General features: G+C 44.2%; 1 protein-coding gene across 2 annotated transcripts in view; it reads left to right on the top strand.

The window, feature by feature from the left end:
- MXI1 (MAX interactor 1, dimerization protein) overlaps positions 1-27235 on the top strand; it is a 56694-nt gene that overhangs the window by 24192 nt on the left and 5267 nt on the right. For both annotated transcript variants that reach the window (XM_042806139.1, XM_032988629.2), the window contains exon 3: positions 2719-2748. In XM_042806139.1, the coding sequence (XP_042662073.1) occupies positions 2719-2748 (30 nt within the window). The remainder of the gene's footprint in view (positions 1-2718; positions 2749-27235) is intronic.

Here is a 27235-nt window from a genome sequence, read left to right as displayed (position 1 = left end):
CACCAGTTCCTTGCTGTTGTAAAAGCAGAGTATTACAAGGAACACTGAAACATTCCCCGAGTGCTGCAATAGTTCACAGCTGTGGCGTTCATCCTGTACCCATCAAAAAGCTGACGACGGCATATAAGGATGGAGCTTTGATTTCAGTCTGGTGATAACTCTCTAGGTTCTCAGTTGATGATAAGACCAGCTCAGTTAAAGAGGTCCAGTTACATTTGTTTCTGGAACCTATTTAGAAGATTTTTTTTCTGAGTGTAGTATCAATAAAGGTTCCTGTACTTTTTTCCACTTCACTGACAGCACTGTCCTTGTTTAACTCCAAATAAATCTTAGTAACATGTGCAGTGCAAAGACGAGGAGAGAAAATTAATCTCTAGATCAGGAGCTACAAAAAATGAAATGAATTGCGAACAGAAGAGAGGGGTTTTTTCTGTATCCATTGTCCAAGCAAAGGGAAGCTGGCACAGAAAATAAGAGTTAGTGAATGGTGGTAGTGTGGAGCGGTACTGTGGGTTTTTTCCTAAATTTAGAATAAGGGAAAAATTAAAACTTTTCCAAATACCCCCAGTAAGACTAAACAAAGTATAGGCAGGTGAGAGAAGTAACATCCCCATAGGATTCATTCAGCATTACTGAGATTCTTTCCTTTGCATTCAGCTTCGGTGGGGAAGTATTGGGGAGGAGCGGTTGGGGTTTGCTTTTTTCCTTGCCACCAATATGGTTAAAAGTCACAGCATAAATTTCCTGACTTGGTGAAAAGCCTGTGACCCCTCTCAGTTGTCTTGTTCATCAGAAGGCAGATAGGTAATAAAGAGTCTCCTGTGTGAGAAGAGTAGGGAGAACCTGCTGTTTTAATTTTGTTCACAGCAGTGGGCCAAACTTTGTTCTTTCAGTGCTGGCCTTGATAATTGGCTCAATATAATATAGGAATTCAAGCCATTTCATATCTTTGGCTTTATAACTGCTAATGTCATAGCCAAGAAGAGTGCAAAGTCTCCTGCAGGAATATACAGTAAGTAAGAACAATAAGCGTGTTCCAAAGAACATATGAGCTGTGGTTTTAAAGGGCCCCAGCTCAGCCCTGGTCAGTTAATTTGCATGCAAGTTGCCTGGACAAATGGGGTTTGCTGATATAGACTCTGTGGGGGACATAGGTTTGATTTGGGAGATTTTCTGGACTATATATTACGTTTATGTTTCTTATTCCTGGGAACCAGACTTAAGGGATCCTCTCTTTTTGGGAGGGAAGGATTTGCGTTGGGAGTTCCCTCACCTTTAGGAGTTTGACTCTAGTGTGTCTTGCCTTTAGGGTATCCCATACCTTGCTGCACAGGGTACCTTGCACAGACATATGGTAATATTTTGGTTTTTTCTCTGGCCACCCGCAGCTGTCAGTCACGGCTAGCTAAGACTCATTTACCTTGTTTTTCGCAGACATCCGTGGTTTATTCGTCATCTTCAATGAGATTCTAACACCTGTTAAGTGCTCCTCCTCCCTTTTTTTGGAGAAACATTTAATTATGACAGGGTTTCCCTTGGAGCACATCCTCCATTCAGTTCCCTAATTGTAGAATTCTCTGTGGGATTCTCCAGATGGAGGATAGAGGATAATCTTCTCAGAGCTCCGGAAGAAATGTGATGCCAAATTACAGAAAATAGATCCTTTTTATTAAGCTGTTGGGCTCCTTTTACTCTTATTTTAAGGTGACCTTCTGTTAAAGAGAAATGTTGGATAAATGGCTGTCCTTTTTTAATAATCCTCAACAACCTTACCTGGGTTACTAATAACATTGTTAGATTAGAAATCCTGAAAGGATTTAAGCTTTTTTTGCAACTTGTTCTGCCATCACAGAGGCAAGGAGAATGAACTTGCCTGATTCCCTTTTGTTTCTAGTCGGTCTCATTTTCAAGCTGAGAGCTCTAAATTAGGGAGTGCTGGCAGCATGCTTGGCGTGGCAGGCAGGTATAAAGACAAAGCCCCCTCCTTTGTCAAGTGGTCACAGTGCCACTTTATGGGTCACTTGCTTCACTGCAAGCTAGCACTGTGGCAGTGCTGTTTCAATCCCCGAGGGGGTTTCCAGGCATCCTAAAAGTGCTACTCAGTGCCGCTCATGTTTGCAAACATGGCAGTACTGGCCATCCTGTTTCATGTCCAAATGCTGGCCATACCTGATTCTACTAAGTTTGCTAAATCTAGCATGTGGCCACTGAAGGGCTTCGAGGGTTGTCCTTACAGACCCGATTCTGCTGGAAGGTTCTCATGTATTTGATGTGCACAAATTAATATTCCATGAGCTCCTGTGTTAGCAGATGATACCAGTATTTTTACATGGTGAATGGAGAAACTAAAGCACAAAGAAACGTAACTGCAGTCTTGTACTCAGTTGGTGGCAGAGCCAGAAGTAGCCTGGAAATGTCTGACTCTGGTCTGCTGTTGCAATCATTGCCTCACTTCAGGATTTTGTGTGCATTTAAGTCTCTAGGGAACATTTTCTATAGCACCCGTAAAAGTACCAGCTTTGCATGTAGCAGGTAAATACTGGAGGGGAGGAATCTCTTGTCAGCAGGTAGATTGAGGTTATAGCTATAGATTTTAACGTATATAGTTGATTGACTTTATGGTGTGATGTGCCACTGGGGATGTGTACAGCTTGTAGCGATTGAACTTTGTGCTGAGAGGTCAAAGGTGGCTAATCCAAATTTTTGTTTATCTTCCAGGTCTACGCACAATGAACTAGAAAAGAACCGGTAAGTAGCCAATGAGCTGAATTCTAAGAAATGCAAGCCTAGTGAGTGTAAAGTATTTTAACCCTACACATGCAGGTGCTGTTTGGTCAATTTAGACAGCTGTGAATGACCACACTGCATCACGTAGTTTTAAAAGTCAGGGGAGAAGACACAAAAAGATGTGAAAAAGAAGCCTTGTTTTTGGTTGGGTTTTTTTCTTTCTCTGAAAAGGCAAGAAGTGACCCAGTTTTGTGACTAATCTGTATGCAGAGTAAATACTGTTGTTCTCCTGACACAGTGAAATCTGATTGGGGCACTTTCCATACATGAGGTTGCTACGGGATCAGGTTTCTTGGGCCCAGGGTAATATGTGTTACCATGAACCGAAGGGCAGAGCCCTGTGCTCTACACCCTCTCCCTCCCACCCCTCCGCTGGGCTTTGATAATCTCTGCGGCGCTGAAGAAAATACCATTGTCCAGAGGCTCGGAGGTCTGGCTACCAGCACTCCTGTGGAGACTCTCTCTTCTAACCTGTTTTAGGATTGCATCTGTTTATCCTTGAATCTGAAGTTTTAGCAAGCCTTGCAGTTTTGTTACTTGGCTAGCTCTGCTATATGACTCAACCCTTTTGTAACAGGAGTTAAAGTAAGATAAATACCATTGAGACAAGGGGAGCTAGTTCACACACAGATCAGATTATCACCTTCCATTCAGGATGCTATAGTTAAGGTTGTGTCAGGGTTTCCATTATAAACTTATCTTGGTTCTTCTTTGGGAGTTTAGGGGGGTCGGGGGGGGGGGGCGTATGTGTTTTCTGTGGCTGCTGGAACAAAGGCAGTGCTCTGGCCACCTGCTCCTATGAAGAAACCCCCAGGGTGGGAAAGCTGAGTCTAAATAGGTTGATTGCCTTCACTTCCCTCTTAGCAGCCATCATTTAACAAGGGCTAGGAGCCCTATAAGGATGGCCAAAGATACACAGAGGCTTCAAGCCAAGTGCATGTTTCCATTCAGACAAGGTCTTCCCATGTAGCTTCAAGGGAATGGGAGGCAAGTATCTCATGCATCATGTTGCCCTCAGTTTCCCCCAAATCTGCCTTTCCCAGCAGCAGCGGCAGTGCTGGGAAGCAGCTTGGCCTTTGCATGGTGTGGGTGTTCCCTTCCAGGCTGTGCTTCTACCTCCTGGTAGATTTGAGGGTCTACAGAGTTGGCATTGTCCTGTCTTTCTGGGGTGATGCAGGGAGTTTTTTTTGGGGGGTGTGTTGCTCTCCAAGTCTCAACCTTTCCAGTCCCAGGTAGACCTGTGTTAAGTGTTGGATCCTGAGTTTTCCAGTGCCCTCTACAGTTTTATTTACCAACAAGGAGAAGAAAATGCAGTGCTTGGATCTGACCCAGAACGGAGGGTGGGTTTTTTTTTCTCCATGACAACAGTAAACCATCGCTAATTTTCAATGTGCTCATTTGCATATCTAATTGTTACTGCAAATGCTGCTTGCCCTCAATACAGCTTTAGAGCAGAGCTGTCTCCATCTCTCCCATACCAACTTGGTCCTCTCACACTGGCCAAGTTTGTGTGGATCTGTGACCATCTTTTTCTACCATCAGGCTTGTGGGTCAGGCAGTGAAGCTTTAAACTCTCTGTGGGTGAGATCTCAACAGCGAGCATTACGTGTTTACTGTCCGGCTGAGGACTGGCAAGTATTTGTGGGTTTAGGATATGCCAGATACCAGCTCTCTATGTGAGCTGTGGAAGTTTCTGCCTTGATTCCCTGTCTTTAATTGAGGACAATAATACTACCAGGGGGGGGATATCATGAGGACTGACTACTGTCCAGCACTTTGTTATATATGTTAGTAGTGAGAGGAGTATTACCAGTGCTTCCCTTTATACCACCTTTTTCTGAACGTTGACAAGCTGTTTGCTTGCTACAGAATTTGTATTCCCATTCCCAGTTGGTATAATACCATCTCTCTCTCTCCCTCTCCTGTCTCAGTTATGCTCCCTAGTCCTCAGCTGCCCCAGGTTGAAGATGCCTAACCTTAACAAAGTCTTTCCTCAAGGGCTTCCCATCCAGAGGCACTGTATTCCACATCTGTGTCTCAGACACGGTTTTACAAGCCTTTGGGTTTCATCCTTCTGGGAAGGGCACACATTTGATCACTTCGGGTGGTCTCTACAGGCAGACTCCTGTATCTGGGATCTTTGGTCAGGAGTCTGCTGCTTCTGGTTTGGGATTATTTGTCCCTTAATGCAGATGCTATGGCCTGATCAGCTACACACATCTGCAAACCCAGCCAGACCCTGTAGTGTCTAGGTTGGGTTCACAGTGTTTACCAATGATTTGGAGAGTGAGTTTTATACTGGAAGCATTTAGTTTCAAACTCCACAGCCGTGTTTTTGGAGTGAAGGGGATAGCTTCCCAGTTAGATTTTCGCCATGTTTTATTTGCTGTGTCGTTAAGTTTGTCAGTGTCTCCAGATTTAACTGTTACAAAGATAAAAGCCCTGATACTAATGGGTTTGTGGCTGGCAGGTGCTCATTTTCCCTATTATTTGCGATTATTCCTTTTGAATCTCACTGTTATCTCCATTATTGACATACACTATAATTTTCAAAATTGTCCACTATTAGGTCTCTGACTCTGGTTTTTCCCCTCTTGTCTGCGAACAGCAGCCTTTTTAAATTCAGTTAAATTTTGTCTTAACCCATTCAACAATTACACAGAGTTTCTTTCAAGCAGTAGCAAGTGCATACTAGAAAAACAAAAGGCTGTCCTCCTTTTTGAATATATGATTTGACTTGGGACTCAATATTGCAGAGCTGATGATGTTTCAATGTATCAGGATTAAGAATCTTGTACCTCTTTGATGTCAAAAAATAACTAAAAATATATTAAAAAAATTAAAGCGATGGTTTAAGGTCCACTCCTTTTCTTAGTCTTGAAATATTTCATGAGCTCTCCAGTGGTTCTGCTAAGGAGCTGTTTGGTTTGGTACTGAACATTAACTATAATGTTTAAGTGACTTCTCTTTCTGCTTTGATTTGCCTTTTTTTTTTATCTGAAGCAATTGTAGTGACATTTATGTAAGGGGCTTTGTTTTATTTATAAAAGATTAAAGTTAATTTATAGTTATTATCTGTCATTAATCCTCATGTTGGAAAATTGTTTGTATTTTTTATTTAATGGGTATGTGTTTCAGTTTATCTGCCCAGGATGAGTCATAGCTTGCATTTAAACAACAAACCAGTATTCTGCTTCTCATCTGCTTTACAGCATCACTAAAACAATACTTTTTAGTCCTTTAACACACCTACCCAAAAACTGATTGGTATGTAACACCCCATCATTTTCTAAATGAAAACATGATAAATCAAGTGACTGAAAGATGAGCTTTGCTAGTGTAATATTTTCTCAAAAAGGATAGTAAGTAAAATTCAGGCTTAAGTTAAATGGTGTGTATTATACAGACAGCAGAATTAACTGTTGTCTGTGAACGTTTTAGACACATGCCAGTTTTGGAAGGATGTGGTCGGTGTGGTATAAAGAGCAGGTACATGACACTGAGATGACTTTCCTACTGCTCTGTGAAGTGGCAGTTCTGGTAGACCAACATGGTGGTGGTGTCTGTCAGAAAAGTTACATCTCCTCATAGAACAAGATGTTTGTAAAGCCATTGATCGGATAATAAAAAAAAAAAAGTTTTTGTGTATATCCTATATCTATTTGGTTTTGGTAGTGATTGCATTGTAATACAGCAGAAGAAAGGAAAAAAAAGCTGAATAATTTGGTAAAGAATAAGTTATTAGGGCAGATTTTGCTTATGGTAACAATAATTTAGTTCAAACAGAAGATAGATCTGAGAAAGAAAAGAGACCATGGGATAATCACTGAAATGAGAATTTTCTGAAGAACCCACAGAATTTGTGGCTCTGCAAAAATACCTCATTTAAAATGAAAAGGGACAAAGTCTAAAGGAGGTAAAACTTCTAAACAAAGTTGCTAAGGAGTTGTGTTTAGTGTAAAGGCACAGAGTGAAGTGATGTCAGATCCTTCGATATCTCTTGAGATGATCTCAAACAAAGCGAGAGAGAAACACAGATGATAGAGTAGTGTGTTTTTTAGACTTTCTGACTCTTACCAGGATCCCCTGTCTATCTTCTGTGATTCCCCACCCATTCTCTCTTTCGTGTGAGAGACTTATTGCAGAGTGTTTTTTCTCATGAAGAGCTGACTGTTACTCTGGGTTGCATATTTGAGGTAGCAGATGAGATAAAGGAAAAACTCTGCTGAACATTTAGGAGAAAACCATTACCTGGGTCAGCTTGCACTGAAACGTGGGGCCTTCTGAGGCTCCACAGCAATGGCACCGTTTGGTTCTGTTTCTTCAGAACAGGGGCTTGAGTGTGTCTATTAGCAAAATGTAAGAGAAGGAGGGGAAAGCATTTAACAGGGGGCATTTAAATAGTGCAGACATGCTGTCTAGGCTGGGAAAGATAGAGGGAAAGGGAATGTAAGTATAGTGAATCTTTGCTACTCTGAATAGACATGGATGATTGTGCTTTTGTAGTGCTATATATACTTGCCAAGGCAATCTGATCAGTGTTTGTCTTGAACTAACTAATCAATGTGGTGTTGAGTTCAGTGCTATTTATCAGGAGAGCTGGACCAAGAAACTAATCCAGTAAATTTAATTTGTTTTCTGGAGTGGGCTTTGTTTTCATGTTAACTTCATGTAGCAAACGTTGACAGTACGTATTGTTTTCCTCATTAATAAAACTTGGAACCTGTGATGTTCTCTGCCACAGTCAAACCATGTCCAACACAGCCGAGCATGCATCTTTCTTTGACACATCCAAAGGTCAGAGCATGTACTGATCCAGCTTGCTCCTTGTGGGAATTAGAGTTAAACCCTCCTGTCTCCATGGCCAGTGTGGAACAAGAGCTGGAGGTAGCTAGCTGTCTTCAACTCTTTCACTTGGATGACAGATGCCTCTGTTTTTGACTGGGACTAACAATTTTCAGCAGAGCTGAAGCATGTTCCTCCAGTTTAGATCTGGATAACTTATTACACTGTTGTGCCTGGTTTTGCTTAACCTGGAGTGAGTGAATTCTGTAGTTTGTCGAGTAAGTGTATTGGGGAGATGTTCTTTCTGTATGTGTTAAGATTCAGTCATTGTTGTTTCATGTCAGTCTGCCTTTTGCTATATTGTGGTTATTGCTTTGCACTGCTCTGGGAACTTGACCGTCAGATGCTACAAAACTGGGATCAGTCTCTTTGGCTGACCACTGCGCCTGTTCATGTGAAGTGCCTCCTTGTGCAGGAGCAGTGTTTCGATTCACTTGCAATCGAAAGTCTGTAAAGGCTTTATTTCACATTGGCTGGACAGCAGAACATTTTGAACTCTGAGTAAAGCTGCTGAAAAGGGACAGTTAATCTCCATGCCAAAATCTGATGGAAACAAAATGATGCTCGTTTTGATAGAAGTCTTTTAATACGGCTCATATTGGAATTTCTAGTTTCAATATGATTTTTTTTTTATTCAGAGTGATGCAGTGAAGAGCGAATGCATGCCTGCCTTCCTTTCTGCTCCCAGATCTCTGCACCTCCCTTATGAATTCAATAGCAATTGGGGAAAGAAGAGGAAAAAGAACAATACTACTATTTTGCATAAACTGTCACAAAGCAAAATGTTTTTATTTCAACAGTGTTGCACAATAAAATCACTGTTATAAGGCAGTTTTCAGAAACAGATACTTATCACAAAGCCCTTCTCAACTAAGATGTGTTTTAGGGACACTTTCTGATGTGTTTTCTTCCTATAGTATAGAAAGAACTGCCAGCACAATCTGCTTGGCTTTGCCATAATGGTCTGATGCTGAGAATCCTTTTGTCATCTTGCCTCCCAGAAGGGTGACTTTAGAGGAAACCTTCATCTTAGAAAGATACATGCTCTGCAGTCAAGTCTCCCCATATACTGGCTGAATTCTTGCATTCAGCATCCTGTACTTAAGATTTCCAGAGTAGTGAATAGAAGAGGTATCAAATGGTGCATTACTGGTTATTTACTGCTTTCAGGGAGCCAGGAGGGGTCTGGTAGCTGCTGTGGGTGTGTAATGAAAGCAGTCCGATGTACCTTGATGATACCAGATTTCGAGTTCATCATGGCCAGCATTGGTTCTTGAATCTCTTCCCAAACTTCCATCCTCAAATTTCTACTTGGGTGTGTTGATGCAGTTTTCTTTCAGGCTGAACCCTCTCCAGTTCTGTATGTTTATGGCTGTCCTGAAAAAAAATAAAGACTGGGCCAATCCCCTCTGTAATCAGTGAGCTTGGACTGGGGAAGAATCTGGCTCCAGATAGGAAGTCAAGCATTCAACTTTCCTGGCTCAGTTTTCAGTCATGTCAGGGCTCTGTACTTGCCATCTCTCTCCCAAATGCATCTCTGGAGAATCTGGAGGCTTTTTTATTTTCTGTCTTGGGGGGTGCTGCTGTTTGAAGTGCTGAGAGCCAAAAATTCTGATGCAACAACTTTTCTTGTTCAAGTGACTAACATTGCTCATGGGCCTGAAAGCATTACTAGCTAAAAACCACTTGGGGAGTTGCTGCCTTAGAGAAGATGAGGTAATAGGAATATAATTTTGGAGACAGATTACCTGTTAACAGCAAATTTCAGGACTTTGTACTCTTGAGGCAGAAGCTGGAGTTGTATGTGCTGATCTATATCTGGTATGTTGAGGGTACTATAACAACATAGACCATTCAGACTTGTGATAACAAAAGGAAATTTGGCATGAGATAGGAAATGTAGGTAAGAAAGTGTCTCATTCTTCTTTCTGTATGTGGCCTATTTTTACTGAAGTATCACCTGTAACCTTATGATATGCCAAGGTGGGGTGGAAAGAGTCAGACTCCCCATTTAACAGGTGAGGAGCAGAAACACACACGGATCCAGTGCCTGGAGTAATGGGCAAGTGGGATCCAAGTTTGCCTGGACCCACTCTTTTGCTTCATTGATCCACATCTCCAGTCAGTTGCTTGCTTCTTCCCTCTTTCCCAGGTTTCCCCTGTCCCATCTCTGCTTCCTTCAAAACTTCACTCTCACTCCATGTGTCCCCCTCAGTGTTCTCCCTGTCACTGTTGCCCAAGTCCAGGGCATGCTGTGTGATGCTCTCTTGCTGCCTTCACACCTTCTCCTGTCTGAAAAGAGAAGAGGGGCAGAAAGTGAAGGTCCTCCTGTGGGTGGCTGGTGGTGCTTGGTGGAGTATGGTAGCCCTTTGTTTTGGGTGCTGTGGTGGGTAGTGCAAGTCTGTAACAGGCGTTCATAGCCGCATCTGGGAAACGAAAGCAAAGGGCTTCATCTCACAGTTGCTGTGGTTGTTGCCTGGCTGCAAGTGGTGCTGGTCACCCCAAGCAGTTTGGATAGCTGTGGGCAAACAGACCGGGCAAGTTTCCTCCCAAACAGTCCATGTGACAACCATAAAACAATTAAATGGGCAATGTGCAATCAAGGATCAGGAATTGTCCTCCCATGAAACCATCAGGTAAAGTGGACAAGGCTAAGTCAGGATCTTGGCAGAACATAGCAGTAGGTGGTGTCATCTACCTGCCTCCATTTCTGTGTGCCTTGGAAGCTTGAATTTGTGTAGAAATACAGGTCATCTCTGCCTAGTGCTCCTTGTGCTTTCAGTAAATCCTTACAGTGCATTTGCAAAATTGGAGTATCCCCTTTTTCATAGGTGGCACTTGAATCTGTCAGATGCAGGCTGAATCTCATAAAGGTTTTGGATTTTTCTGAGTCTGGAGGAACACAGAGGAATCCCTGGATCCCAGAGCAAGGGGATGAGTCAGGTCTTCTGCCCGATGTTCCATTAAAAAAAAAATTAAAGGCTGTCCTTTGAAGGTATCCTTTATGTGTACACTGCTGCCTGAGCATCACTTCCCATTAACTGTGTAATAAGGTTTTTTGTCCCTGTTGCTTGTTAATTATTTACCTTTGAGGGTGCATTCTTAAAGCAACATGACTTAGGGAAAAATGAAAAGCTTTTGCAAAGGATGGATGGTCTTTGCTCTTATTTTTTTTTCCCAGGAGTTTGAGTATCTTAAGACTCCAGATGAAGAAGGGATTGCTGTGAATGGGAGATTTTGCAAATGAGAATGTTCAGCTCACTGAAGTTGAGGCAGGAAAGGGGATGTAGCAGTTGCATAGTGATCTTGTAACTGCTTGTGTGAGGGTTTCTGCCCAGGAAGGGCTGAGGGAAAAGAGGCATAACAGGAATTGGTACAAAAAAGCTTACGCACTGAAATCTCCAGTGGAAACAGGACGTAAGCTTGAAATGCAGTGTTACTTTCATAGAAGTAGACTCCAAATGGTATCAGTGGGTTCACACATGGTCTAGGCTGATAACAGTTCATATGATAAGGGTGTGGTTTTTATCATGGTAGGTAGTAAACAGCTGCACAAAACTTAGTCATGCTTATAAAGTCAAGTGGAGGCTGCTATCTCTGAGTTAGCTGGTTGCTGAGCTAGGGTGGAATATCTAAAAGCACCCGAATCATTTAGAAGCACATCTCTGACTCTCAAATGAACACTTGCTCCTTCACTTGGGCGACTGTTGCTCCTCCCTAGTTGTCTCTACAGTGCTATAGTTATTCCTAGTCATTCGGTGTGCAAAGGGACCTGCACCAAACAGCTTACTGTCCAGGACAGTGAATAATGCAACAACAAAAGGATGGTATTTTATAGATGCTGCTTTTCATGTGAATAAGTGAGCATGTGTGTTTGCAGAGAAAGGATAAGGACCCTTCTACAAGGGTGAAGGCTGGCAAAGCTGCACGCCCATCAGAGGGGATATGTGGAAGGGAAAAGGAAGTTGATGCCAGGCTTGATTTTACTACTTATTTGTGTATGGGGGGATCTCCCTGTGAGCAGCCCAGGAGAGAAAAGGAACAGAACAGGAGGGTTCAGCAGTGAGATCAGCCCTGAGGAGCTGTCCCTAGCGTTGAAGAGGAGCCTGGTCAGGCAGGAGTGTCTCAGGACGTGAGACCAGGCAACTGCCAGTGTTTTCATCTGCCACCGCAGTGTGTTCCTCTGCTCTTTTCACTCAGAGCTGGATTGTGCGGGAGGGATTGTTCTGGCTCTCCCAGGAAGTTCTGGGTGATGCGTCCTCCACACTTTCCTTGCAGGAGGGACTTTCCAATGCTACTTAAAGACACAGTCTGTTGAACACTTGGGGTAATTCATTGTAATTCCACGTGGCCAAAGTCCAGCCCTTAGATGGGAAGCATTCTGCTCCTTCTGGAAACTCAGAGAAATTCTTCAAATTAGTTACTCTGAAAAGGGAAGTGCTGTAGCAGGTTTATTGTAGAAATCAGAGGATAAAAACTTGTTGCTTTGTATTTTCCATGTCTTCCATTCCCACCTATTTGGTCTTGTTCCCTGGGGTGGGTTGAGTTGTGGGTTGCCCAGTGAGATTTTGCCCAGCTGTGTGTGAATCTTCCATACATCTCAGAAAATACCATTCATTAGCTACCCTTCGGTAATGTCAAGAGGCCAAATGTGGGGTGAGTACTCGCATTTGCACAGATGCACGCAGTTATGTGCAAGCACACACAAAGAGCTTGCAGTTAAAATCTACATGCCTATCTCTTTTTAACAGGGGAAGACAACCCCAGCTGTGTATACAGCTTGGTGTTTCCCTTTGATCTGTGTTTGTTTCCAGTGTCTCTCATAGGCTGGATCCTGGCGTTTCTCAGAGCTGGCTGCTCTTTTCTGTGTTTGCAGCTGCATAACTGCATGCAGAGAAGCTCGCTGGGGTGACTGGGGTGTAACTGGTTTCAGCGGCTTGGGGTGGGGGTTCCTCTTTCCTGCAACCCCTCCCGTTGTTTGCTTTGCTCCTGTCCTTTCCTTGCCAACCTGAACGCCGGGGATTGTCTCATTCTGGTAGTGAAAACTGTGCCTTGCAGATGCCTTGGGATCCTCCCTTTTACTTTGCCTACCTTCTCCCACATGTGTGGCATTACTGTCCTTTTCGAGCTGTATGCAGCAGCTACAGATGCCACTCTAGAGCACATCTTTTGCTCTGTCACCAGGATCATAGCTCAGAGAAGGAAAACTCCCTTTCATTTTCCAGAGACTCAGCATGCTGCCCTAGCATCGGGCTCAGGCCCTAAAGGCCTGAAGCCAGCCTAAGGGAGGGCAAGCAACTGCAGTCTTCAGATTTACGTGGTGTTTAATGAAGCTGTGCTGTTTTGTTAAAGATGGGGGCTGAGAGGGGCCTGCAGTGCTCATTTGGTCTGTACCCTCACCCCAAGACGTAATAAGCTCTATCTAAACCTTTCCTGACAGATGCCGATCTAGTGATGGCTTTAAAAGCCTTTGACAGCAGGATTGCCTAGGGAGGCAGTGCAACCTATTGCCCTGATTAACTGTTGTTACTGTTAGGAAGTTTTTCCTAATCATAACTGAGAGAAAATTATTTCTGCATTGTTCTGTCAAAAGTTGGGCACGTGTGTGTGTGTGAAGGGGAGAGTCTCAAATGCTGAATATAGTAATGAGCTTTCATAGCAAGAATTGCTCTGTTAGACCCTAGAAGTATAAAGAGGAATTCTGGCAGAGATAAGCAAATGGGGGGGAGATACTCATCTTTCCTTTCTCAAATGCACGTGTTCGCCACTTCACCTATCCAGAAGAGCAACTTCGATGCCAAAAGAAGTGGGAAACCGGATGGGAACACTTTGTCTCTGGTGGATATTCTACGTAATATGACCCTCTTAGGAAATGTGCAGAGCCTGTTCTTTGTGTCATGACCGCTTTTAAACTTTTCTTGGCTTGGAAAAGCAGCTTACAGGCCTGGTGTTCGCTGGAAAACGCACATATGGGGATGCATTTCAGTGAAGGAATTGCAAAGGGGGAGAAGAAGAGAAATCTTACATTTGGTATCATATACTTCAGAAAAATATGTGAAGGCCCTCTGGAGTCATGGGTGTTTCTTGGAGTTTCTTCGAGTTGTATTTTTTTTTTTTTTTTCTTAGTGATCTCTGAGAAAAATACATGTGGTGGTGAAAGAGCAGAGCGGGAAGGGGGTTATATTGTTGGTTGGGCACATTGCAAATGGTTAGCAGCAGTCGGAATAGAAGGATGTTGTACAGAAGTAGGGGACTCCCATAAGACCTCCAAACTGACTCTTAAGTCTGTGCAGACAGTGCTGCCTTGCATTTCCCCTCAGCTATTCAAAGAAAGCAGACCTAATGAGTTTAAGTGGGGTTTTGTTGTTGTTGTTGTTTTTTTTCTTTTTAAAGGAGCATTTGTTAAAACCGTTCTGTTATTTAAAGTGAAAAATATGATTAATCTTGGCAGGTTTTGTAATCTCCAGTGCAATTCTGGTGATATTCTGTGATTCTTGAATCCTAGCACTCAGAGTTAAGTGCTTTCTATCCCCCACATAAAACCAGTGTATAAGCCAGTGTAACCTATGTATTTAAAAAAAAAACAGAAAGAGGAGGAAGCATCCTATGTAGGTGTTTATCTTTGCTTTTTTTAAATGATGTGAAGTTTGAGCTAATCTGGTGTATTTTTTTTTTTATGGGGCCTAAATTGCAGTCTTTTGGATGCATGGGATTAACAGTAGGACATAAACTAAAGGTTTTAAAGAATTAAAAAGTTTTATGACTGCTTGATTGCAAAGTCAGTAATACAGCCTTCATCTTGTCCTGATTGTGACTAAACTTTCAATGTCAATGAAATTCCATCTTGGGAATTTCTTACGACAGAGGTAAGAGGAGACCTCAGATAGTTTTGTTGGGTTTTTTGTTTGGCTTGGTTGGTTGGTTGGGGTTGTTTTGTTGGTGGTTTTTTTTGTTTGTCTGGTTGGTGGTTTTTGTTTTTTTTTTTTTTTTTTTTTCATATATGAGGGGAGCAGTGAGGGATTATTGATCCATTTTGAGAAATGTGGCCATTTTGTGTTCAGGGCATTACTAACTATTAGAGAAAGCTGAATGAATTAGCTTCCCAAAGTGTCGTACTCTCTAGGCACTTCACATACCAGTATCATTGCTGAGCTATGTGAGCACCTGAAAACCAAGAGTGGATTTATCTGTGCGGTACTCTGTGAAGGAATTAGGATTAGCTCCATTTTGTGGATGAGTGGTGCGTGCTTCAGTTCAGGGGATTTACCTGAGGTCATGCAAGCTGTCTGCAGACAGGTCTCCTGACTCTCACTTAGTGGTCTTGCCTGCTGCATAACCCTTTCCTGCTCGTGGAGAGAGCTGAAATGTCAGCTCCATTTGGTTGCTACTTCGCCCTTCCTGACAGCACATGTAAACTCTACAAGTTCCTGGCTGGCACAGCACTAGGAAAATCAAGAATTCTGTGCTTCTGGTTTGCCTTTGGCTCTCATGATGAGGAAACTCACCACAGCCTCTCCCCAGGTGAATGGTTAACAGTGAATTTTTTTTTTTTTTTTGTCGTTTTCCCTTGTTTTTTAATTATTATTACTTTTAACACCAGTCGTTTTTGAAACCAACAAGGAATGGTTCCAGAATGGGACGCTGTATAGAAAATAACCTGACCGTGAAGCAGTAATTTATCTTGCCTAAATTCATGAGGCTCTCTGGGTGGCATAAGCACTACCAAGTAACTTGGAAGGAGTGAGTGTAAGGCAGCTAATCCTCCCACAAATGTTAGTTTACTTAACTACAGCTGTTCTTGGTTTGGGGAATTAAAATTGTATCCGTTTGTAGCATTGCTGACCCAGGCAGGGGTCATAATGTGCTTCTCCAGTTGATCAAGAGTTCGCTAGGTAGGATGTCCTGTGCTTAATATAATGTCTTTTTGAGCCCTATTGGAAGCACTAGGAATTTTGTAGTTGAACTGAAAAAGTCAATCAATTTTCATGTCTTGTGGGTATATTTTGTCTTGCTTCCTGCCCAAGGAAATGATTTCCAAGTAGCTAGCTTCATGCTTTTTCCTTGTTTGAGGTTTGAGCAGTCTTACATCTCTTGGCCTTCACACATGCCCAAAGGCATCAAGGGTACTTAAAAGGAAAGGGCGAGATGGAGATTTGTTTTGTTGTTGTTTTTTTCCCCCGAAGTTTACATTGTTTTAATTTTCTATGTGATAAACTCTGCTCCTTTTTGGAAGAACTGTATTGACAATGAGTTTAGATTAGCACATCACACCAGTTAAGCAGAAGCAAGGTGTGTTCTCATGCTCCCTGGTACCTGCTTTCAAAATGTCTATTCTTTCCTGGTACCTCTGCAAGTATGAAATCAGAATGTGACTCCTCTTGTGTCATCGTGCTGGGAGCTGTGTGTCTCTGTTCAGTTTCCCCTGCTGAGTAGCATATATAGTTAACTTGAGTTAAAACGGTTTGTCACTTAACATAAGCTAACTCCTAGACTTTTGAAACACAATATTGCTGTTCTTTTTCTGCAAAAATCCATATCCAATAGGAAAAAATTGTGCTAGAATCTCTTAGCTTCTCCTTTCTAGTGCTTTTTTCCAAACATACAGCTGATAGTGACCTTGGCTGGTAACTCCTTTTTCCTGGGAAGTCTGAGGTTAAATTTAAAATAATTTTACAAGGTGAAATTACATGCACTGCTTCCTCTGTTCCAGATGCGTGCCCTCTATACCTGAAAGGTACAGTAGATATTTGATGACTCCTTAAATATTTCTGACAGTGTGAAGACGTACTAGATGAAGAGCACATGCTTTCCTTCTGGCATAAAAGGTTTTGTGTAAACAAGTATTCCAAATGGTCACGTTCTTAAAATATTTTTTCACTAGGAATTATTATTTTCTTCCATTAGGTGAGGAAACTGGAATATAGCTTCAGAAAATAAATGTATGGGTGGAAAAACTGTCCTATTTTAATGAACAGTAAAAATATCTTTTAGTAGCAGTAGCTTATCTGTGTAGTTTAAAAAAAATGTTAGTGACAAAAATAACGAATAGTACCATATCAGGATGTATTCTTGATATCAGCATATTCCCCGCTCATTCCTTTGAAAACAGGAAATATGTTTTCCCAAATAGCAAGTTGGTAGCATCCTTTACTCTTTCACTGATGGACAACCATCTGTCTTACAAAGCAAATCCTTGCTTCTTTCAACTGGTTAGTGGCGTTACTAGGTTAAAACCTGACTACATGTGGCCGTCACCAAAGTCCAGGGTCTCTTTCAGTAGTATTACGAAGAAACAGAGGCTCTGATTTGGGGTACTGTCTGTGCCTGCACTGCTGTGACACCCTGCAGACCATGGGTAGCTTTTCTGCTGTAGCCAGGAGCCCAGTCCAGGGACATTCTCCAGCCTGGTGGGAAGCTGCCTGATATCTCGGGTTCTTCCAGTCTCACTGCAGGCAGGGGGCCTTGAAGGGTCTCTGCAGACCCCTGCCAATTCATCTGGTTTCTGGTGTGCACCATCTTTGATTTCTCCTCGAGAGGCTGCGAGGACTTGGTGATAGTAGATCCGAACTGGAGAGCTCTTCCCATCGCCTGGCAATTTTAGAGGCAGTTAAGGATTATGGGGTGAGAGCAGCATCCTGCTTCTCAGTGTTTCACTGCAGAAACCTTGCAGGAGCCTGCAATACCTCCTCATTTCTTTTCAAAGGCATGGTGCTTAGCCAGGAAACCTCTGAGCAGAATAATCAAGAATAGCTGGCGAGTTTGGAAAATCTTGGCTATCTTTGCCGGTGACCTAATTCTAGCAGTAAAGCTGAAAATCCGTAGGTCGCCGCAAAGCAGGTTACTGCCTCCTCTTCGGCGAGGCAGGTTTGTGATGAATGGCGCAGCTGCTTTGCAGGCATGTTGGTGGTGTGGAGGAGGACACTGCGCTGGTTGGAGCAGCATCGCCAGACTTTGCGGCTGTGAGCACACTGCGTATCGCTAGAAGGATGATTATAATGGTATTAGTGAGAATGAGGGCACAGGACACCATTGGCTGTTTAAAGAGCAGGTCTATTTTTAACCACCTTTTAACAAAGATGGGTTTTTTATTAGACTGGGCTAGTCAGGGCTTTATAATTAACCAGCCTGGGTTGCATGTTGATGTTTACAGCTTGCTTTGCATGTTCCCTGACAGTTAAATGCAGGATTGTAACCATATCTGACTGCCAGGGTAGCAAAACTGCGATACCTGCATGGTCTGCAGTGAGCATGATTAGAAAGTTGGTGCCAAATGATACTGTGCAAGACATGCCTGGATGTGACCATACTGATGGCAACTAGGCTATGTTTTTAAGTCAGAAGGAGAATGGGATGTAGAGCATTTATGGCCTGTGATGGCTGTAGGCTTTAGCTGGTAACATCATGTATTGTGTTATAGTAAAGTTCAGTTAATTATATTTACCCGGGATTAAAATACTTTATGGCTAATGGCCAAGGTCAATAATAGTAGGTCCTCAATATACAATTTTAGGGGGGATTAATGTTGATAAATAATAATACACACTGCTCCAGAGCATCTGTTGCTATTTGACATCTCTTAACAACTGTCCAAATTGCTTTCAAAGAAAGGCATGGAGGAGCTGGGAGGAGGGAGGTGAAACTGATGAACAGGCACTGAGCTTGGTGCTAGATCTGGATGAAAATGAAGGGGTGAGAGAAAATGGCAGGCATTGACTGACTCCATTCCTCTGCTGGGCAGATGGCCACCTATCCTGCTCTCATCACCTTTTCATTGTGAAGCACAGGCTGTTATATTTGATCTTTTTCTGCAGAGTTGAAGTAGTCTGTCTCATTGGTGCCTCTGAAGATCAAAGGGGTTAGGAAAGGATGAGCAGTCATGTTACTGAACAGCTGTGAGTTCATTCTGGAGGAGGCACTTTCCAAAATGGTATCATTTTTATTACTGTGAGCATCAGTATTCATAATTTTTTTGCAATTTCTTTAAGCATCCTAGTTTGGGAAGTCATGGGATTAGAGAAGGTCTCTTTTTTATTATTTTATTCATTTAAATGAAGCCTCTGTATTCTAGCCCTCTAGTTCAAAGAGAAAAACTTCAAGATATGCAACAAATAGGACCCAAAGTCCCAGAAGTTATTGTGTGAATAAAAACAGCCCCAGACATATCACTTCAGCTTCAGAATCATAACGTTGCTTTAGACTAATTGTTTGGGATCTGCTTGATTTAGGATTTCTGAGTGCAGTCATGGGATTCTGTTTAGACATCAGTGCATTTGGCAAGTGTATTCTAGTTCCAAAGAGTTTCCAATCCAGTAGACTGTTGGAGAAGAAGAGAGAAACAAAAACCTAGGCAGGCTGAAGGATGATGGCTAGTGACAGCAGAGCAGAGTGAGAATTCCAGCCTTTGCAGTGCTGGTCAGAGGACAGAGTGAAAAGGAAGGTAATAGAGACTCAGTGTGAGATGAGAGCAAGCCTGCTTACTCCCTGAAGTGCCCTCTGAGATGAGAGTGGGACCCTAAGTCTTCCAGAAGTGTCCTGTTCACAGATGTGTCTGCAGTGCTGTGACCTTGAATCCTGTAAGTGGAAGCTCTCACACATCCACAAAACTCCAGGTGTTTGTAGGACAACCCCTGCATGCACTGAATATGATTGACAATGTCTGAACAGTGTGGACAGACTGATCAGCCTGTGGGAGATAAAGGTAAATAAAAATGTCTGTTATTCCTCCATATTGCTGTCTGGGAGACACCTGTCCTGCAGGAAAAACAAATCTTTTAGCCAGATTCCCCATATTTCACCAAGAGATTGGAAACTGCCTGATTTCCCCTCTCTCCCACTCTCTCTTCCCCTATTCAGATTTTTGAAAGCCTTGAAGTAATTAATTTGCCTTCAAAATCATAACGAAATTAGGGGAGCCTTCTCAGTAATATTCAGTTTTATACTTAGAAGGATCCCAGGAAAGGGATCCATTTGTGAGGTGGGGAGAGCATGTCTCCCTCCAGACTGCAACAGTAAGCTTGAAGGACCCATGTTGACACGTGGCAGGGATGGCAGCAGACGACTTGGCACAAGGTTAGTTGATCTTGTAGCCTCTATTTGCCAAGAGCCTGAAGCTCTTCCAAAGTTGAAATCAGTGATGAGTCTTCCCGTGTAGGAGAGTTGGGGATGGAAGTAACTTCTGTGTGCCTGTGGGGTGTGCTGCTAGCTGGACAGTGGAAGGCCACGCAGGGCTCAGGGACAGTCCGGGCAGGGTTTCTAGGACAGCCTCTCTCAAAGTTTGCAATGGAGAGTGTGGGCAGTGTATTTTCAGTTAAAATCCATGCTTTACACTTACCTTAAGGCTTGCAGCTTCTGTTGTGGATGTGGAGAAGGGTTTGTGTGCTACAAAACTGGCCATTTTTTCCAAATACTTCAGTTGTTTGGTAAGATACCTCCTTTCCCAGTGTACCTTGTCTTGGTTTTGTGACTGACATGGCCTTTGGACAAAATGCTGCTGTTGCAGAGTGCATCAATACGTTGCTGTTTGTATTTCATGTCTACCTACGGGTTTGAATCAGGATGCTGCTCTCTCGAGCACTGTATCACCCGTTATCTCTCTGCTATGTAGCTTGTCACCAGGCACAGGTGCATTGATTTGTGTGATTTCGAAAAGCTGCATTGCATTGTTTTTATTTTTATAATGCCTCGGTTTTGTTTTTATTACTATTACTGTTCTTACTGTTGTTTAATCATAAGTATCTTCAGTTGTGGTTTGTTTTTCATCTGCCCTTGATTTGAGAATACAGTTGGGTGCATGTTCATCTTTTAGGTTTTGCAGACAGATCTCGTATGGTTAAGATCAGGCTGAAAATGTTGCCCATAGAACTTTTTTGTTCCTTTAAATTCCTACTTATAATATGTTGTCAAGTCTTTTTATTGTCAGTCCTAAATTTTCATTTCTTTTGTTTATTTTAAATGATAGAAAGGCTTAAAAAAATGTAAAGATCTAAAGGCTTTTTTTTTTTTTTTCAATTACTTTTTCACGGTACATTTTATTAGCATTTGGAATACAAATACTCCTACATGCCAGGGAGCCATTGGTAGAAATTGACTGGAAACAAAGAGGCATGAAATGAGCAAGTATCTCCTTCAACTGGAAGCAAACGCAGGAAAATAAATGATACTGAGAAGAGACCCAATTTAAAATCAGAGAGCAAGCCTTGTTTGGAATGATTTCACAGCTCAGGTGGAGAATATTAACTTTTAACTGCATATTTCTGAGCCACATTTCCTTCTAAAAGATGTGCCTCGTCTCTGGTGTCCTGTGGAATTGGGGTGAGCGGGTGTGAGTGTGTTTATTGCAGGCTGGCTGGACGCCACTGCAGCTTTATTGTGCGTGGCTGGAGGGCTCACAGCAATTGCATAACGCTCTGCAGCAGAGAAAGCACGGGCTCAGCCCCCAGTCTGATCCAGGTGCTTGGCAAAACCTCTTCCTTTGCTGAAGACAAGTGTTCAGTAAAGCAGGGGGTAGATACCATTGCAGAGAACGGTGAGCTGGTAGTCAGAGATGAGAGTAAGGAAAAAACCATCAAGTTGTATGGTGGCTGTTAGAAATAAGCACACCTCTGACCTGTGAATTGCTTTTAGAAGGAAACCATATTTTCCCCCATTTTCCCTGCCCTGTGGTTTTTGCATGTGTTTCTCATTACTTTTATCTCAAAATCATTTTCATCTAGTGAATTATTGATGTGGGGTCACTCGCGTTTCTCCGGGAACTGCTTTCTTTAACCAGTGATCCCTCCTGAATTTTTTAAGCAATCTATTAGCTCTGAAATCCAAACAAAGTTGGTGGTTTCTAATTTCAGGGTTAAATTAGACTCGACTTTGAAAAGGTGTAGAGGGAAGAGGAGGAGGGCAAAGGGGAAGGATGATAATGACCTTTTCCATGTTAGGATCTTCATTCTGCTGGTTCTTTTGGTACTTCTTTTGGTTTGGTTTGGTTCTGATTTTTTAACATCTCGTGGAGATCAAGTGTCTGATTTAGCCTTAGTGGGACTTGAGCATATTCCTAATGCTGAGCACATGCTTAAATCCACTGTTGTATTCAAGCCCTATAGACCTTCAGGCATAGTACAAAAATACCTGGGAAATGCTTTTCTTTTCCTTCAGATGCTCTCTTCTTTCAACATAACAAAAATCAGAATTCAGCATTTTGAAATGCTGCTGGAGGCAAGTTGGTCATTTCCTGCTGGGAGGGAGTCTTGATCTTTTAAAGATGGGGAAGAGTGTGTGTATGTGTGTGTGTGTGTTGCAGATGTTTGGGCCTTGATTCAGCAAAGTCTATCAGCAGAGGCTGACTGGGGGGATAGTGCTGAATCTGGTAAACCTGCTGCTTCAGAGCTGAGTGTGCACGTGTGTTTGACTGACTCCTCAGCAGAGAAAGTTTCTTGTCTCCCTTTCCATTGCTTCTGCCCATGGTTGAAGCTGGGGAAAAAAAAAAAAAAAAAAAAAAAAACAACACCCTGTGGTAGCAAAGAAGCTGCAGTCTCTCCAAGGATGTTTACATTCAGGGATGGCTCCCTGACTGTCATGCCAGCAGCCATTGCTGTAACATTTGCAAGAGGAGGATGGACCCAAGCAAGGGGGGTGTTACCCGCTTGGCTAGGGGTGCACAGGATTTTGCCTGAGCCCACCAGGCTTCGGGGAGGGAAATTGCCAGTGGCCTTCCAGCCCTGGGCTGGGCCTCACAGGGGGCTCCTTGGGTGTTGAGGGTGGGTAGGTTTCTAGCCCCTGTGTAGCCGCTTTGTGACCAGCAGACACAAGGCTTGCAGCTGCCACCGCAGGTCCCTCAGCTCTCTGGGGACTTTCTAGGCAGGGAAGAGGCTGGTGGCTTTGTGTCCAGCTTGCCGTGGTGCAGAGTGGTGGGGTAGGTTGATTCCTACCCAAAGCCCTCAAAAACGTCTTCAGAGGAGTGGGGGAAGGAAATGGGGAATTTTTTTGCACCCACATCTTTTTCAGCACTGCAGTTTTGATCCAGGCAAAAGGGAGCCCAGTTCCCGCAGTGGGATTTGGGTGTGTGTTGTACGGTGAGGCAGCTGAAGCTATGAGCAAAAAGCACGCATAAATAAAGGCTTCCTCCCTGTGCTTTATATAATCAGAGTGGATGATGTCATTGGGAGCCAGAGAGGAGAGCAGGCTGTGAAATTACAGCCCTCTGCAGCCAGGCAGAGCCAAGTGCAAGGAGGGGCCGCATGGAGCAAGGGCCAGGCTCTCCTCTCTGATAGAGGCTCAGGGCAGAGGGCCTAGGGGCTCAGGCTTGGAGCGGGAGCTGGGGGGGGGAGTGGAAGTAGATAATCCAAATGCAGTCAGAAGCTCTCACACAGGCACAAAGGGAAAGAGGGGGTGGAGGGGGGAAACAGTATGTGCCCAGTGTACAGCAGTGGGTCTTGCCATTTCAGGGACCAGCACCCCCTTCTCCCACATGCAGCCACCTACGGCATGTTGTGGATCAGCTGGCAGGGCTGTGGGGCTGTTGAGCTTACTCATCCCTCTTCTGCTTCAGTCTCCTAGCCTGTCTGTTTAGGAGTTGGTGTACCCTTCCCCACAGCAGCTCCTGGCAGAGAAGAGAGGGCATCCCCGCTCTGCTTGCCCTCCACATTCCAGAGGAACTCGCTTCTAGGCTCCTCTCCTCTAGGAGAAAGCAGAAGCAGCAGAGGGGCCCTATTCTAGCCAGAGCTGCCAGGTGGAACAGGATAGAAGGTTGTCCTCAGCTCTTTGGGACAGAGAGGTGTGTGTTAGGCTCTGGCTTTCCAAAGCCTCTCAGGTGCTTTGTTCCTTTTCTGACTACCCTGATGCCCACATGGGAATCTCAGACAGGAGTCTTCCCCCTCATCAGGCTGAACAGGAGGGGGGCGCCAGGGTGAACTCTTGAGGAAGAGGAGAGCCCCGTCCTTTTAAATCCTCCATGGATTCCTTCTTCAGCACATCCAGAACCTACAGTGTGCTCAGGATGCTGCTGTGAAAGCCTGACTTTTTCCAAGGCCACTTAGGTAGGAGAAAGGGTTCCAGCTTCTCTAATCTCCCCTGCAGCTAGCATGCAAAGGCCTTGGCCTTGGCTGAAACTGGAGTTCTCCTTCTGTCATCCTCTGTTTTCCCCAGGATCAAGGCAGCGAGAGGCAGCAGCCCTTCGCGCCAAGCCCGGGTTGTTTCTCTGTTATATAACAATATGGGCATTTAGACTTGTTTTTCCAGATATTGGCAGATGCGTCAAATATTGGCATAATCCAGTGGTTTACATGGAAAGCCGTCTGGCTCTGTCTGGAGCCTGCACAATGCTGGTATTTTCATTGAATACAAGAGCCTGCAGCGTTGTCAAAGCCACGTTGCAACAGAGTCCAGGTAAACAAGGGGAAAAGACATTTGTATCATGGCCTGACCTGTGGGATTACAGCAGTCCAGGTACAGCTCTGGAACCTGATAAGGAAGATTAATAGGTTTGTGATTGCTTTCTCTCTGAAATGGTCTTTTAGCTATGTTTGCTGTGATGCTTTTGGGCTCTGGAGTTTTATTTCTGGGTTTTACGGAAGCCGCCCATCAGTGCATCAGACCTGCCGGTGTGCTCTGTGGTTTAAGAGCCCATCGTGGTCTGCTCAGGCTGTTGGAAGTTGAGAGAGGTCAGGGACTGTGACCGGCTTAAGATTTTAAAAATAAAAAGGCAAGATGTTGAACACTGTGGAGGAGAGAGAGCTGGGGAAGCTGTTTGATTCGATCTCTCTGAAAGAAAGCAACAGGCTCATGTGCCAGGGTGGTTTGCGGGCTGTCCCAGCCGCACCGGGCCTGCTGGGGCTGCAGGGCCTGGCTGTCCCTGGTCTGCACCAGCCTGCTCACCACGGCTGGCCCACTGCTCTCTGCTAATGTAAAGCCCTGTGCATTTCCCTCGGTTAGCCTGCAGTAGGAGATATAAATGCACTTACGTTTGCAGTGGCGTCAAAACTCAGTGGGGCTCAGCTGAGTGCAAAATAAGGGGAAAATCCAACAGCAGCACAGAAGTGATTGCTCTGGTCAAACCTCTTGCAAACCTGCCTTGGCTCAGCCAACGCCACCTGCCCTTGCAGTGTGCTCGTTGTCCCAGCCATGCTACGTGCTGTCTGAGCTTATCAGCTCGTGCTCACACCCTCTGTCACAGGCAGGCGTCCCCTCCCGATGCCTGGTGTGCCAGCAGAGGCCATCGCCCCTGCTGCGGGCCACAGCCTTTGGCGACTGGCCAGCAGAGCTGCTGGCAGGAGTGGCTCCTCTGAAAACCGTCTGCATGAGCCTGGGCCAGTCTTCTGGGCTTTGAGAGCCAGGGTGTGGGGATCCAGAGCTGAGGGAATGTCCCCTTCGGCCACGCGTGCTGGGGAAGTAACTCTCTGGCAGCTTTTCCAGTGTCCTCCTGAGGACAGACCTTCTGGCTGCTTTCTCCTCTCCCTGCCTTTGCCTGGGCCTACAGAGCACAGTAACCTTCTTTGATCCACCACGGTCCTGGGTGCAGTGGGAAGTGTTTCAGTGTCCAGGGTTTTATTACATGGCTGGATCTTTGCATATAGCTTTCAGGTGCTTAACACAGTTGATCTCACTGAGTCTGTACATAACCTGGCTTTTGCCATGGCAGATCTGTGCCATCCTTTTAACCGCTGTCTCAGCAATCCGCCAGTGCTCACTCATGCCCGGAGCTGCTCGCTGGTTCCAGGAATCACAGTTTCTGGTGCAGCACCTTCCTTGGTTCCTGGTAAAACCTCCAGTGCTGAGACTCAGCCCAAAGCTCAGGCTGTAGATGTGTCATCCATTTCTCCCTGCATTCAGGAGTAGTCTGTGATACATTTTACACTGATAAGGTGTTGATTCCCCAAACTTTTTGTTTCCTGCTACGCAAATAATTCTGTCTTCACCATGGGCTGAGAGCTGTCCTTGCCCAGCTGGGCAGGCACCTGTGCGCGGTGCTGTGTAGCAAGTCCCCTGTTAGGTGGAACTGGCCCTGATCTGTGCACACGTCTTCAGCTCCACTCAAGCTGCAGTTTTAACTTGGGCTGATCCCAGAGCTGAAGTGTACGGCTGGTGCTCATACTCGTGCTGTGAAGAGACACGTGCTGCTCTGTCCCGTAGCTTGATGGCTTTGCTCTGACAGCTCTAACTTAGTGACTTGCCTCTGTGGCTGTTCAGGAAACCTGTAGCATTGTGAAAAATGGGTTCAAAACACAGAATGTCGTTAACCACAAGATCCTCCTCCTCTTCCTTTCTCAAGCTGCAAGAAGTGTCCAGTGTCCCCTGGGATGACATGAACTGTAGTGCCAGTGTCAACCAGTGGTGCTTTTTCATTGGTGGCCTTACAGGTCATCATGGAACATGGGGCAAACAGCTGTAGCGGGTGCACACAACTCCTGTTGATCGAGCTCGATGTTGAAAATGGGCTTCCAGGTGGAAAAAAAATCCCCCAGGTAGAAAAAAATCCCCCCTATGTCAGCCATATGGGTTTAATGCCAGTGGGGTTTGCTCTAGAGCAAGCTGAGAAGTAAAAGATAAGATTGAAGTGATTACTGTTTTTTCAGTTTGATTTTGGGATTATGATTTCCCTTTCCCCACCCCCTCATTGTTACTATTTAATGAAAAAAACGGGGGTACTTCAAGGCCCTTGCTGGTCATATGTAGCCCTTTGGCTGTTCTTGAGACAGAATGATGGACCCTTCATAGAGAGATTTACAATAGAAACAGTGAGGAACTCACACTCCAGCACTGCTAGTGAACACTCCCCTGCACTGACAGTTCATCAGCAAAACCCCTGACCCTTCCACCCTTAATCATCCTTGCTTGTCACTGACATAATTGCCTGATTACAGACTCTTCTCCCCCACCTCTTTCAAACTGAGCGCAGTAGTGAATTTGAAAAACAAATGGAAATGAACTGTCTGTGCTCTTTTTTTTTTTTTTTTTTTTTTTTTGATTCCCCTGCTTTGAGATGGATCAGGCTGAGATTCAGTTTCTTTGTGCACGAGCAGGGGCTGGGATAGGCTTTCAGGACTCTTTTGCACCGGTGTTTCTTGCATGTGAATGGTGGAGCTGATGTCATTGTGTTATTGATTGGGATGACAACTTTGGACATAAATCATTAATGTCTGGGAAAGAGAGAGGGAGGGGAAGAAGGCATCCCACGCTTTATAGTTTTCCATAAATCTGCTGTTCATTCCAGCATACATGATACAGAGGAAGAGAAAACAGGAACAGTTTTCCTGTGTAGCCTGAGGACCACGTGCTTTGAAAGTGCTGCCTGAACCATTTTCCCCATGTTTCCATATTCTGCAGAAAATGGCTCATATCACCAGGAACACTGTCATGCTCGAGCCTGTTCTTGTAGATGTGAGCCAAGGTCAGAAGACTGCCAAGGGAAGGTCTTGAGTTCCCTTGTTTCCACAGACCTTGCACCCCTGGCAGCATTTCGGACCTTGGCCCAGGAAGGAATAAAAGTGTAGTTCTTGAGTGCTACCATGCCTCTAGCTCCTTTAACTGCCAGCAGGGATTCTTTGGGTGTTTTGGGCTGACCATTTTTCTCATTGATCTTAATTTTGTGCAAAAAGACAGTGCTTAGATCAGTTCA

Source organism: Tyto alba, unplaced genomic scaffold (genome assembly GCF_018691265.1).
Source record: "Tyto alba isolate M040663 unplaced genomic scaffold, T.alba_DEE_v4.0 Super-Scaffold_1, whole genome shotgun sequence".
Lineage (NCBI taxonomy): Eukaryota > Metazoa > Chordata > Aves > Strigiformes > Tytonidae > Tyto > Tyto alba.
The sequence above is the reverse complement of the archived record's forward strand: the minus strand, read 5'-3'. Positions and strand labels throughout refer to the sequence as shown.